The sequence below is a fragment of the Corvus brachyrhynchos genome, unplaced genomic scaffold (genome assembly GCF_000691975.1).
Source record: "Corvus brachyrhynchos isolate BGI_N302 unplaced genomic scaffold, ASM69197v1 scaffold220, whole genome shotgun sequence".
In the NCBI taxonomy this organism is placed as follows: domain Eukaryota; kingdom Metazoa; phylum Chordata; class Aves; order Passeriformes; family Corvidae; genus Corvus; species Corvus brachyrhynchos.
Window position 1 is genome coordinate 5,343,640 of NW_008236209.1, and position 13,664 is coordinate 5,357,303.

Below are 13,664 nucleotides of genomic sequence, written 5' to 3' on the forward strand. Positions count from 1 at the left end.
GACCCTCAGGTGCGCAGGGAAAGCGCTGCGCGGCATTTTCACCCCCGCGCCGGGGACCTCCCCGCCCTGCCCAGGCTGGAACCCCCGCGCTGATTTATTTTCCATCCGGGAACCCTCCCCAGAGCCGGCAGCAAAGGGGATTCCGGGGCTCAGGTGGGTTTTGGGGAAGGGGGAGTGTCCCCGCTGAGCAGGGGGGTGTCCACCCCCCATCCCCTGTACACCTCCGGCCCTGCAGCCTTTCCCTGCACCGGGGAGGTCAGCCGGGACAGATGAGCCTTAACGGGAAAAAAATGCGGAAAGGGATAAAATTCACAGGCCAGCTGAGAAAGCAGGTTGAGGAGGGGGGAGCTGCCACGGGGCGCTGTGGCTTTGGGACAGGCAGGGGATGGGGTGCAGCGTTCCATGCTCTGCTTCCAGGTGCTCCCTGAGTCCCAGGGAATTCCTGGTACATCCAAATGTTTCACTTTTCAGGCTTTCTTGTTCTGTTTTTTAGAGTCGGTGTCCTGGTGCACTCATTCCCAAACTCTGGGCTGGCAGCAGGTTTTCTTTGTGAAGAGCATGGAATGGTTTGGGTTGGAAGGGACCTTAAATCTCATCTTGTTCCGCCCCTGCTATGGGCAGGGACACCTCCCACTATCCCAGGCTGCTCCGTCCAGCCTGGCTTTGGATGCTTAGAGGGATGGGGCAGCCATGGCCTCTCTGTGCCAGTATTTGTTCCCAAATGTATATTTTTATTGTCCCGGACTCACATCCTTGCCCTCAAATCCGCATCCCAAGGACGCGCCTTACTCAGGTCAGGGTGGGTGTTGCCCATTGATGTTAATACACATTTTTATGCATTTATAACCATTTATACCTTTTTTTAGCACATATTTACACAGCAGATTCCTGGCATATCTCACTGGGACAGGGATTTGACCAGGGAAAACACCTCAGAGGAAGTGAATGGGTACAGATACAGCTGCCAAAAACCCAAGCTAAACATCCAGCCTGGGTATCTGGTTGGAAGTCACCTCCTTCTCCAGCTGCTGACCTTCCTCCAGACCCAGCTCTGGTGTGGTTCATGCCTGCAGCCTGACTGGGGAGTGGAAAGTTGGTATCCCAGCTTCCCAAAGTCTGATAGTTGTAATCTGAATTCCAGCTAGGTTTGGCCCTGTGTTGCTCCACGCTTCCATGGATCTCCATCAGCAGTGGCCTCTGATGTGGTTTTGTTTCCTACAGGAATGTCCAGGTGCTCCTGCCCGATGACTCTGTGGGGTAATGTCCAACCTACTGCCCATCCTCTGGAATGTCATTTCACAGGTAATGGTTCCCTGTCTATGGCAGGAGGGTTGGAATTAGATGTTCCTTCAGATCCCTTCAAACCCAAAGCATTCCATGATCCCTTGTGGCAAGGAATGGATGGAGAACAGGGCAGGGGAGGGGAATTTGGGGTTACCTCTTCCTTCCAGGCAGGATCAGCCCCAACTATGCAGATTTAATTCTTCTTACAAAGAGAAATTAATCAAATTTTATGAACATGTTCATAATTAGAAGAGCATAAGCTCATGATTTCAAGGTGACCGGCGGGTCCTGGCCAGCGCTGATGGAAGCCAGCTGAGGGCACTGAGTGTGAACCTTTATCTCTGCTGACATGACATATTATTAAAAAGTACTTCGAGTAATCTTTGATTTCCTCAGCATTGCAACACATTTCAAGAACTTGGCTGGGGATCAACCGAGCCTTTTTAATTTCCTACACTGAAAAATAAAACAAAAATCAAGCCCGATTGAGATGATATAATCAGGAACATTTTGAGGGTTTAGGTCAAATTAATGTGTCAGAGAGGGGTTTTCAGGGGACTTGGAGAGCTTTAATCTGTCAAAGGCTGACTCAGAGCCTGCTTGGGCTTTGTAATCTTATTGTCTTTATGGAATTATGGGATGGAATGTCCTGAATTACCGTCATCAGAGAGTCCAGCAAATAATCAGTTGGCATAAAGTTCAGAATAACTAAGTTAATTTTGAAGCAAGTGTTAGACAATATGCCAGAAATGTTTGCTTAACTTGGAAATGATCTTTTAATACTGTCCCTTAATGTGTGAAAGCACTCAGGTAACCTCCAAACACGGCCTTGCCCAGCCACTTTTGGGGCAGATTTTAGGATATTGAGTTGTTTTCAAGCTGTGCTGGATTTTGCCAAGATTTGCTTTGCATTTACCAAAACTAAAGAAAAAAAAACCAACAAAGCAAACCAAACCTTCCTTTTGGCTTAGGGGTAATATTTTAATATCACCTGAACTCAATTATGCATCCAATACTTATCTCTTTTATATCTCCACTCCACCATCAATTTATACAGAGCTGCAATTATAAATTTGGTGCATGATATTTTTGGTTCTAATGGATAAATTCAAGGATTGATCGGGATAAACTCAAGGATTGTTGATTCTCTACTCCATAAATCATCAGCAAGAAAATATTTATTCATTTAATATTTGGGAAAATGCTGGTTTCCAGCCCTGCAGTCTGTGCTCAGAGGGATGCAGCACCGTTACTCAAACCCTGGCTCCCAGAAGAGCCTCAGCCATTGCTTCTCCAGTGTTTAATAAAATGATGAGTAGTCAAGTTTATAACTGGGTGTGGGTGCATCTCTCTTCCTGCTGGGTGTACGTGAGGTGGGACACGCTCTGAGCAATATTTTGGGTGGTGAAGCTGCTCTTCTGTCACAGGGATGCAGCCAGAGGGAGCAAAGCAGAGAATCCTGGGCTGATCCCATGTCCCTGTTTGCTCTTCCCACCCCAGCCTTGGTGGCACCATCTGCCCTTTAAAAACCTTTCCTCTCCTGTAAAAAAGCATTTTAGGAGTGGTTTAATCCTTTGTGCACATGCTGCTAACTTACTACTCCAGTTTCCTTTATTTCCTGCTTTCCCAGCCTTACTGCTACCAGCAAATAAAGAATGGGATTTTTAGATCCAAAGCTATTCACTTGTAAATCAAAGAATCCCAGAATGGTTTGGGTTGGAAGGGACCTTAAAGCCCAACTCATTCCACCCCTGCCATGGGCAGGGGCACCTTCCACTATCCCAGGTTGCTCCAAGCCCCGTCCAACCTGGCCTTGGACACTTCCAGGGATCCAGGGGCAGTCACAGCTTCTCCGGGCAACCAAAATCTAACACATAAATATATGATAAAAATAACTGAACGTGCTGCCTCACATCTGTCATACCTGCACTGAGAAATGCAAGCAAATAGCCAATATTCCAATGTGCAAATAATATCCTTTCCTTGGAGGAAAAAAACTAAACTTAGGGATGAGGCAGTGCCACAAACAGCTGCCCTGATCCACCCAGGAAAGGGATAGGAGGTTTGTTACGGGAGGGTGTAAGAGCTGGAATTAAACAGTTTCTAAATGCCCTGGAGAGGCTGCAATGGAGAGGATGTGAGGCAGCTGAGTGACCCTTCTGGGGGCTGGAACAACACCAGGTTGGGTTCTACAGGACCTGCAAGTGCCAATAATCAACTTGAATTTTTGTAAACGTAACCACCGTTTCACAGGAGCCATTAACTAATTAGTCATTAACAGATTAACAAATATTTCTTTTTCCTCAAAATCTTTCAAACAGAAACTGCTGAAGGCTGACGAATTCTTGGCAGAAAACACCCGTGGTAGCATAAAACAGCACTCAGGAGATTGTTTTCCCTGACATTCTCAAATGTCCCATTCCCCAGCACAGCTTTAATTTCATCCCATGATTATTTTGCCCCTCATGAACTTTGAAGAACCTCTGCTCTTCCGTGACTGTGTCCTCTCTCCATCCCTGCTGGGCTGTGGCACCTCTGGGCCGACTCCATCCAAACCAGGAGGTGATGGCAAGATGTCCTTGTCCACAGCACAATCCTGAATTTATTCCATGGCAAAAATGACAGATCTGAGCAAGAAATGAGCAGTTTATGGTGGTGGCCAACCAGTGCTGAAGTTTCTTGCTTGACCTCCTAAGGAGGTTCTTCACCTCCACGTGCACTGCATTAGTTAAAGATAAATTAAAATAAATCTCTGTTATGTTATTTTATAAATAAACCCCCCCCCCCCCCCCGAGTCTGCGCAGGGAACAGGATTAAACCTGAAGGAAATGATTCAGTGAAGTAAAAACAATACAGACAGCATTTGGGGAGAGTTAAATCAAATTAGGGCACTCAGATCACTTCAGGATGAGAGAGGGGTGGGTGGTGTTCACCCCCACAAGCAAGGAAGTCAAGGAAGGGTCGATAATGCCCGTGTGGGGTGGGGTAAGGATGAGGCTACAACAGGACCTGTCCCCACAAGAACCTTCCTCCAGCTGTGGCTGATGCCCCGCTGAGTTTCTCCAGGACCTCCAGCATGATGTAACAGGACCTTCTGTGAGATATCTCACTGCAACCTCCAAATTCTTTCTGGAAAAGCAGGATTTCTCATCTCTGTGCTGCCAGGAACATTTTTAACGTGGCTTTTCCTAGCCCAGCTCCTGGCTTTTGGCTGGTGCTTGTATGTGAGAGTGAGAAGAAGCTGCTCCATCCCTTCTCCAGCCACCAGGCTCCCATCCCTCAAAGCACCTCTCCCCACTTTTCCTTCATCACGGCTTCTCCAGAGCCGAGAAATAAACCCAAGACCCGGCCCCTTCCCCCTCTAAGTAATGGGGAAAATTCCTGATGTGTTGAACTTTTCTCATAATACTTAAAGAAAATACTTAAAGAATGTGTAATAAGAGGGGATTTAGAGAGGGCAGAATTCAGCACGTGGATGCAGAAGAAAACCTTTAGAATTGCTCAAAAAAGAGTCCTGTCTGCCTTTACCTGAGGGAAGAGCTCCAGGGAGGGAGAGGGAGTGACCCCAGGTGAGCCCCAGGACCCCCTGTCCCCAGGGCTCCAAGACCCCCTGTCCCCAGGGTCACCCCTGCTCTCCTCAGTGCTGGAATACAGGGAGGGAAAAGCTGGAGTTCTCGGTTTAGCTGCCAGGAAAACCACACAGGAGAAGTGAAATTAAAGTAGTTATGGGGAAGCTGATACCAAGTTATTCCATATTCCTGGGCAGAAACGGCGCTGGGCACAGCTGGGGCCACCTTCACGTGCTCCCTGCTCAACGCCCCGAGGTCTGAAAACCCCAACTGGGACCTGACCCCCAGGAGCCCTCTTGGAGGCAGCAATCTGAGGGCAAAAAGCCTTTTTAGAGAGGAGGGATGTTATTTTTGCCAAGTACAGCCTGGAATCTTTAAACAGTTGCTGGGTACCCGGAGATACCCCCTCAGTGCTTCGATGGCCTTGGTCACATCACCTGCTCTGAGAGGAAAAATGGACCAATTCCCCCATGAGCACCAAGGCTGGGGTGAGGAGGATGAGGATCCACAGCACCAACACAGTCCCAAATGTCCCAGACAGGGCCAGGCTTGCCGAGCCCCCCTGGACACATGGTCACAGCACTGGGGTCCATGCTGCAGGTCCTTCACCTGGGGCCTCTCCCTCACCAGCTCTGTGATGACAACATTCCAGACATTCCAGCCCCGGTGCCCAGCTTCCAGCTGCCAAACCCCCAGCAGGGCTGTGTCCTCACTGCAGCAGGAAGAGATGACCCAGAGGAGGCAGCTCCGTGGCCGGGACATGGGGCAGGACAGGGACACTGGGGAGTCCTGTGGTCTTGGTTGTTGTGGTGTGGAGAAGAGCCTGCTCTGGAGGCTGGCTTAAAAAATCACAGAATCATCAAGGCTGGAAAAGATCTCCAAGATCATCAAGTGCAGTTTTTGACTGACCACCCCCATGCCCACTACCCCACATCATAAAGTGCCACATTCACTTGGTTTTTGAGCACTTCCAGGGTTTGTGACTCCACCACTTCCCTGGGGAGCCTCTTCCCATGCTTAACCACTCTTTCAGTGCCGAAAAAGCCAGGGATGGGCAGCCAAATCTCCATGTCTGCACTAAGCTTTGCTCCTTCTTTCCTGGGATTAGGGCAGGTGAGTTGGAACATGACGTGGTGATTTATCCCAGTCCCGCTAACTCTGGTGAAAAGTGCTTTTCCAAGGCTTTGTTTCCACTCTTTTCTCTCCATTGCTGCTGTCTGTGCCTCACCATCTCTTTTCTGGCCCCAGGACACGTTTGAGGCTTTTCCATCCTTCCCCGTGTGCAGAGATAAACTCAAACTCTGTCCTTAAGCCGAGCCCACACCTGGGTGAGACAAACAGAAAACTCCACTCTGTTTTGCTACTCTATCCTCGGTTAATGCAGCTAATTATGGCCCTAAATGCAAATATAGAGGGATGAGAATGAAAGCTTGGAAGGGCTGAGGCACTGGGGAGAAGGACAATAAATTAAGAGGTTTGCAAGGAAGCTTTCACTCATCTTCATGGTTTGGAGTTGTGAGCTTGCACTCGGGTTAGGAAACGCCGTTTGAAATTAAACAGAAAAGATACAATCTTAATATTCCATGAGACGTGCCAATGCAAATATCTGTCGGCAGAGATGTAAAATAATAGCTTTAAAAGTAAGGAAAAGAACCACATGAAGTTTTGGGAGCAGGGTGATGTCACCCCCCAGCCCAGCGAGATATTCTTTGTGTTGGAAATTAAAGCCGCATGAACTCCCCACGCAAAGCTGGGTGAGACTCTGCTTGTTCAGCCGCCCCCTTAGGGAGGATGGGTATTATTTTCTGCTTTTAATTTTAAATTCATAAATAAGTGGGATTGATTTGCCACCCAATAGCACTGAGTTGTGCAAAATAAGGATAAAGTCTGTCAGTTAAGTCTGTCAGTGGCTGGTGTTGCTGGAGCAGAGGAAAATCGGAATTAGCTGAACTAGTCAACAAAATTCAGCTTCATGAGGAATTTCAGCTCAGGGAAGAGGCAAATCTGTCTCCATGGTATTATCTCCCCTTCCAAAGTTTCCTCCTGGCTGCACTGGGTCACAGGCTGTGGACTGTAAATTATACAGCCCAAATCAAACCCTCTTCTGCAATAAGGGGAGAAGAAAGCCATGCAATGATTTAATGTAGGAAACAGCTCAAGCTACAGCTTTCTCTTGTTTGGGAACGTGGACAGTTGTGCTGAGATCCCCAAACCACTCCAACCCATGGAAATTAGCACATAACCATCTGGCCTGGTGGCTCAACACCTCCTGTGGCCGTAAATTCAAATCCCAGCAACCTTAGCAGGGGATTTGCTCAGAGAAACGAGCTGAGTCCTCGAGTAATGGAAAAACAAGGTGAGCTGGGAAGGCCTTGGGAGAGCTTTGGTTCCAGGAGGGAGCCAGTTCCAGCCAAGCATCCCTTGGCTTTCAGCAGGGAAAGGGGATCTGCAGGAGCATCCCCTCCTCAACTCTTGGTGTCCCATCCATAGCTGAATTCCCCAAGCCCTTCCCTGGGATCCACCAGCTCACCCAGCTCTGCTCCCATGGCATTTCTCCATCCATCAGGATGCTCTGTCCCAGCTCCAAAACTCCGGGCACAGTTCTGGGCATCACAGAGCCATTATGGACGTGGAGCAGTGCTGCCAGCTGTGGTTTCCCATCCAGGGTCTCCAGGAAAAAAGTGTGCGGGTGTTCAAGGAAAGATCCTCCTGTGTGAAATGTGAAATCCTCCACTGGGATCTGCAGGGCTTTCCCACCCTTGGTTGGAGCCCACTCTGCAGAGTGGGAGGACTCAGAGCGGACAGAATCGTTTTCCTTGCTGTGTGTGATACACTGATCTTAGTTCCTTGCCTTGTGGGGCTTTTTAGCTAAGCTGCAATTAAAAATCAGGACTATGGGTTTAATATCTCTGATCTGGCGCATCTGCCCTCACCAATAAATACCCTGCTCTGCCAGCTGTGGTCGGAAGGCTGAGCCATGGTTATGGCTCACCCACAAAAAAATTCCTTTTTCCTAACCCTCAAGACCTGGAAGTAGCAGCTGAGTCTAATTTGGGCTCTGCAGCAGGTTTACCCATAGAAAGTTGTGTATTCCTTGCACATCTGGTTGTATTTCGGGGCATGTTGCCTTTCAGTGCTGCTCAAGTCTGGCTGTGCCCCTTTAGTTCCTGGGTAAATCGTCCCTTTTCCTATGGGAAACCTGGTGGGCATTGTTTGGAATAGAATGAGTAATTAGCATTCCCACGGATGAAGCTTTGAGGGGAGCACGGCATTAAACCAAGCACCAGGGCAGGTTTGGCTTCTCCTCCAGCGCTGCCACCAAAGGCTGGAGCTTGGATGGCTCCAACACTGCCAGGAGAAGTTGTTTGGATTTAAAAAAATCCCACTTGGACTTCACTCTTCCCTCTCCTTCCCCCTTCTCCTGGGACAGCAGAGCCTGGAGCACAAGCAGGGCCAGGGGAGTTTCCATAAACTGTGGGGAGATGAACTGTACTTTTCCCTGGATTTCTGCCTGCATTTGTGCATCTGCTCGGTTTTATTGTCCCACGTTCCACAAACTTAAAGCACTTCCATATTGAACAGAATTCCTCCAGTTCACTGCAAAACACGACAAAACTCAGCCCCGAGGATGCCAAAGGCTCCTGCTCTGCACACCCTCCAATTCCCAATCCCAGCAACAGCAAACTCAGGGAGCCACCGAGGAATCCTGAAAGCTCCGGCTGCAGCTCTGCTTTGTTGCTGGAGGGCAGGGAAGAACTCCGGGCTTTTCCTTAATGTGCTTTCCTGAGGGATTTTGTTGGCATCGCTCGTACCCCGCGCTGGGGCAGAGCGGAGCCGCGGGATGCGGAGATGTCAGGAAGCAACAGGACCAGGGCTGTTCTCCCAGCATCTCAAGGATCAGTGCTGCTCAGACCCGGAGCTTCCCACCTGGAGATGGGTCAGGAGCTGCTGCCAGAGCTCTTTGCCTGCTGGAGAAATCCAACAAGGAACCCTCCCGCTGCTGGGCAGCTCCCAGCAGGGCTCAGTGAGCGGTGGCTGATGGATCCCAGTTGGCTCGGAGCGATCCTTCCTCCGTCTGAAGGAGCATCCCTCCCTCCCATGGCGTTCCCTGGCCCGAGGTGGTTTGTGTTCCCCTGTCTGGGCAGCTCAGAGTGGAGGTAAGAGCACTGAGAAATGGGTTTTCCTCCAATTCTTACAATTCAGCATAGAGCAGGGTGGTGGTGCTGGGTTGACAGTTGGACTTGATGATTTTAGAGCTCTTTTCCAACCTTAACGATCCCAGGACTCTGGGAGGTAAGGAGTGGATCTGCTCTCCTCTAAATCATAGGAAATAAATATACAAAACACAGCCCTGGGTTTTTTTTCTCTGTCATATACAACAGCAATAAAATGCAACCAAGAGAATCAGTAAAAAAATTCATAATTAAAAAGCTCTTGTGTCCATGGCTGGCAAACAGAGTTGAGTGACAGAAAAAGGGGTTCCCTGCATCCACGGGTTTCCCTTCCTGTGCTCCCACAAACCCTCCCAGAGATCCCTGGAGTTGCTGTATGTGCAGCATACAAACTCTCTCAGCTTGTTTGCCTTCCCCCAAATCAAGAACACATTGAGAATAATTTGCAAGACACAAAAGAAAAGCTTTAATTTATCAAGGTTTCCTCTCAACAAATAACATGAAATCCCTTCTCCTACCAGGACACCTGCAAAGCTCCTGCTGGGATCCCGCCTCTGCCGGAGCCGCTCCGGGAGCTCTCGGGCACTTTCTCAGTCATAAAGTTCCATAAAATTTAAAGTTTAAAGGGAGAAAGTTAAATTCAAACCTGTTACACTTTCCAGCTTGGGGTCTGTGCCTCCAGTTGCAGCTCAGATCGCTGTAATCGAGGGGGGTTGAAGGAAAAATGATATTTTTATTATTTTTAGTGTTTTCCTTCTCATGTGTCTCGACTCTGCGTCTGTCAGCCTGGTCTCCCTTTGCCGGAGGAGGGGGAAACAGGATGGTTGATTCTTATTAAAGGCAAAAGGAACTGGAGGGAAAAAAAATCAAGGGGAAAGTGTAACGAAAAAGTGAAATTCAGATTTTTCAATTTAGATTTCAATTCTCAAGAATTTCAATTAAGATTTTTCAATGAAGATTTTTATACATATTATTTTTAATGCCAAAATAAGTGGAATTAAGTCTGTCCATGATTCCACTTCCTCACGTCATCAGAACAGTTCTACACACAGTTTAAGAAACCAAACTATAAAATATGATTAGTGAAGATCCCATTGTTCATCATTTGTTCATTAATTTGATTTTTTTTGGTTCAGTTCTGGCTTTGATTTGTGCCAAATTTGCACTGGCACAACCCTGGCACCCTGAGATTTGTTCAGCTCGGGATGGCAAAGCCCATCCCAGGGATTTTTGCACCACTACAGGAGGGGATTCCCCGAGCTCAGGGATGGAAATTTGGGGTTCCCCGCCTCCAGCCGCCTCCTAGCCTGTCTGGGATATCTCTGCAAATAATTCAGGGAAAAGCTAAACCCAGCAGCTCCTACAAAACAACTTTGCTGCTGGAAAAAGCCTTTTTATTTTGTGTTGAGTTAGGAAATGGTTTTGTAGCACTGGTGGGAGGGAGGTCGGTGACATCCAGCCCCAAACCCAGCCCCAGCCCCAATCGCAGTCCCAGCCCCAATCCCAGCTCCAGCTCCAATCCCAGCTCCAACTCCAGCCCCAATCCCAGCCCCAGCCCCAATCCCAGCTCCAACTCCAGCCCCAGTCCCAGCTCCAGCCCCAATCCCAGCTCTAACTCCAGCCCCAATCCCAGCTCCAACTCCAGCCCCAATCCCAGCCCCAGCCCCAATCCCAGCTCCATCCTCGGCAGAGCCAGAGGAGCATCCCGGTCCCGGCCCCGCAGCGCTGCCGTGGAGCTGGGGCGGTTTCCAGCCTCCCTCGGTATTTTCCCTCTCTCCGAGCGTGCATTCCCGGCACAGCCCGGCTCGACCCCAGCAGGGAGATTTGGGAAGGATTTGGTAGGGGCAACACAGGATATCCCGGCTTTATGGAGCGGGATCCAGAGTGAGCGAGGCACCCGCTGGACCCAGCGCCGGCCTCTGCTGAACGGAGGAGCTGGACTTGCCTGGATTTCAATCAGGAAAAGCAGCAATCCAATGGAATACTGCGTTATATCCCACTGGATTGCACATAATATGTTTATAATAACATTATAAACAAGTTCTGATGGCAACTTCCACCTCTTTGACTCGTGCTGGGTGGAAGCTTCCCTGAAATCCAGGAAATTTTTCCACAAACAAATCCAAATGATCCCTAATGTCCTGGTCCCTTTGAAATCCGTGGGAGCTCTGGCACTGATTTCAGGGCACTGGGGATTTTGCATTCCATGAACAAAGGTACCGAAACCCGGCTTGGGTGCAGAGCACAAATGATCCAGCAATCCTTTGTCTGCGGAGGGAATATTCCTTCCCCCACTCAGAAAAGCCCTACAGCCACAGAACAGGAGGAAGAAAGCCTTCGCAATTAACCCTGGCTCAAATGAAGAAGGATTTTAAGTTCACTTAGGTCCCTTTTTTCCCCCCCAAAAAAGCCATATCACTTTACATTTATAATGTTGGTATCATCCAGTACTTTAAATCAAATTATGGCTGTATCAGGCTGCTTAACAATGTTTCTTTTTAATTAAGTTTACCAGTCCCAGATGCATTTTTTTTAAAGAAAGAAATTAAACAAACTTAATTCAATTACATGACAGGGGTTAGGTAAGACAGCAAATAGCCCGGCAAAAAATACAAGGATTGATAAATCCTTTTGGATGCTCACATTTTGCAAAAAAAACCCTGTACTATTCCAAGGGACATCCTGGAATGCCCACAGCAGTGTCCAGAGCTCTCTCCCTTATCTAAGGAATTACCCTCAGAGATGTTTTAAAATCCTGCTGCCACAGAGCCCTTAAACAGCTCAGGAAGTTCCTCCGAAAGCTGAGTATCCAGGAATTCCCATTAATTTCCCTGTTCACCAGATCTGCCTGATTTGGGCACTCCCCTGCTGTGGGAGTTGCTGGAGGTCCCCAGAGCATCCCCCTCCAGCCTCCGGCAGCAGGCACGGAGCGAGGGAGAGCTTGGACAGGCAGGATCCATCCCCACGGGATTTTGGCTTTTTTGGATTGATGAAACAGCACCAAACTCGGGGTCTGGGGTGGTGCTCACTTTGCAGGAGCTCCTTATTCTCACTTAGATAAGAGAGGGAGCACTGCCCAGGAAAAGGCAGCTGCATTTTTACTGAGAAAATGGCAATAAAGAATAGGGATGAAGGAAAAGGAAGGGGAACGGGGCTGGGCAGTGGATTGCACGTGCAGACCTGGAGAGATCTGTGCTTTCCTCAGCTCCTCTGAGCCCACACCCTGGAGTGGGATGACACCCCATGACTCGAATTTCTGTGGTTGGAACAGTACAAAAATACCCAGAGTGTCCATGTGTAAAGGACACAAAGATTGCCAGGATGAGGGCTGCAGGATTTGTGGCAGTGAGGAAAGCCCGGTGCTTGCACACCCCCTTCCCAAGGAAACTCTGGACACGGCCGACAGCATCGGCTGGAATTTGCACCCTGGGCAAGCCGTGGTCACGGTGAGATTACTGGGATTTTTACAGGGGTTAAAATGGAATAATCTCATGGAGGGAGCAGCAAATCCCTGTCTCCAGCCCTGCGGGAAGCACGGCCACAGGAGCAGATGAGCAGAACACTGAGAAGCCACACAGAGCTGGGAGATCCTAATGGTCCCCAGGACAATTTGACATCCCCAGGAATGAGCGCAGGGAGCAGCCTCTCCCTGATTTCCCCAACTCCGAGGATCTGCATCTGGGGCTGCAAGGATGAAGTCAGCCCCGGAGCTGCTACGGGCTGGAAATGATTTCACCGAGCTGCAATGCACATGGATTAATTCCAGTACTGTAAAGTCAACATGGGTGAACACTGGCTACATCACAGCCTTCATTACTGGGGTCTGGAGCGGGTTTGGATGAAGTAATTTCCCTGGGGTTTAGCACTTCCAAAACATATAGGGCGTCCTTCTTGGATCGGCCTGGAGAGAGTTGCCCCCCCCTCGCAGCCACCCCAAATTGGCCTTTATCAGTTGCACATGGACCCCTGCGACTGCGAGGGGCTTCAAACGAGGCCCAGATGGGCCGTGGCACACTATGCCCAAACACCGGCCACATGGAATGAGGCTCGGCTTGGGTGCACACCATGGATGTTATTAATAACAAATGACAAAACACTCCCAGGCCAGGCCTTCCGATGGGAGAGGATGTGGGATGAGTGGGGATTAGCGATTCCTCCATCCTTCGTGGTCAAATCCGCTCCTGGAGAGTTCAGCGTTGGGATTCTGGACACCGGGAAGCCAACGCTCATCAAGCTGCTCAATTTGGAGTTCCCCAGATTTGAAGTGAACCCTTCCCGTGCAGGAGGTGTTTGTTTGGTCTTTTTCTCCCCTCAGCTATGAACTGGAACCGAACCCTTGTCATGTGCAATTTGCTTCCCTGGCAAACAGTTGTGCAAATGTGACTCAGTTTCACCCGGGCACCTGGATCTGCTCCCAGATAAAATCCCAGGATGGTTTGGGTAGGGAATGGCTGTAAATCCCATCCAGTTCCAAACCTTGCACATCTTCCACTATCCCAGGCTGCTCCAAGCCCCGTCCAGCCTGGCCTTGGACACTTCCAGGGATCCAGGGGCAGCCACAGCTTCTCTGGGCACCCTGTGCCAGGGCCTCCCCACCCTCTCAGGCAGGAATTCCTTCCCAATATCCCACCTAAACCCA

General features: G+C 49.3%; 1 protein-coding gene across 1 annotated transcript in view; it reads left to right on the top strand.

Annotated features, from left to right (window-relative positions):
* Positions 1 to 7,196: 7,196 nt before the first annotated feature.
* Positions 7,197 to 13,664, top strand: part of ITM2A (integral membrane protein 2A) — a 39,872-nt gene continuing 33,404 nt past the window's right edge. The window contains exon 1 of the mRNA XM_008642284.2: positions 7,197 to 7,209. Within this exon, the coding sequence (XP_008640506.1) occupies positions 7,197 to 7,209 (13 nt within the window). The remainder of the gene's footprint in view (positions 7,210 to 13,664) is intronic.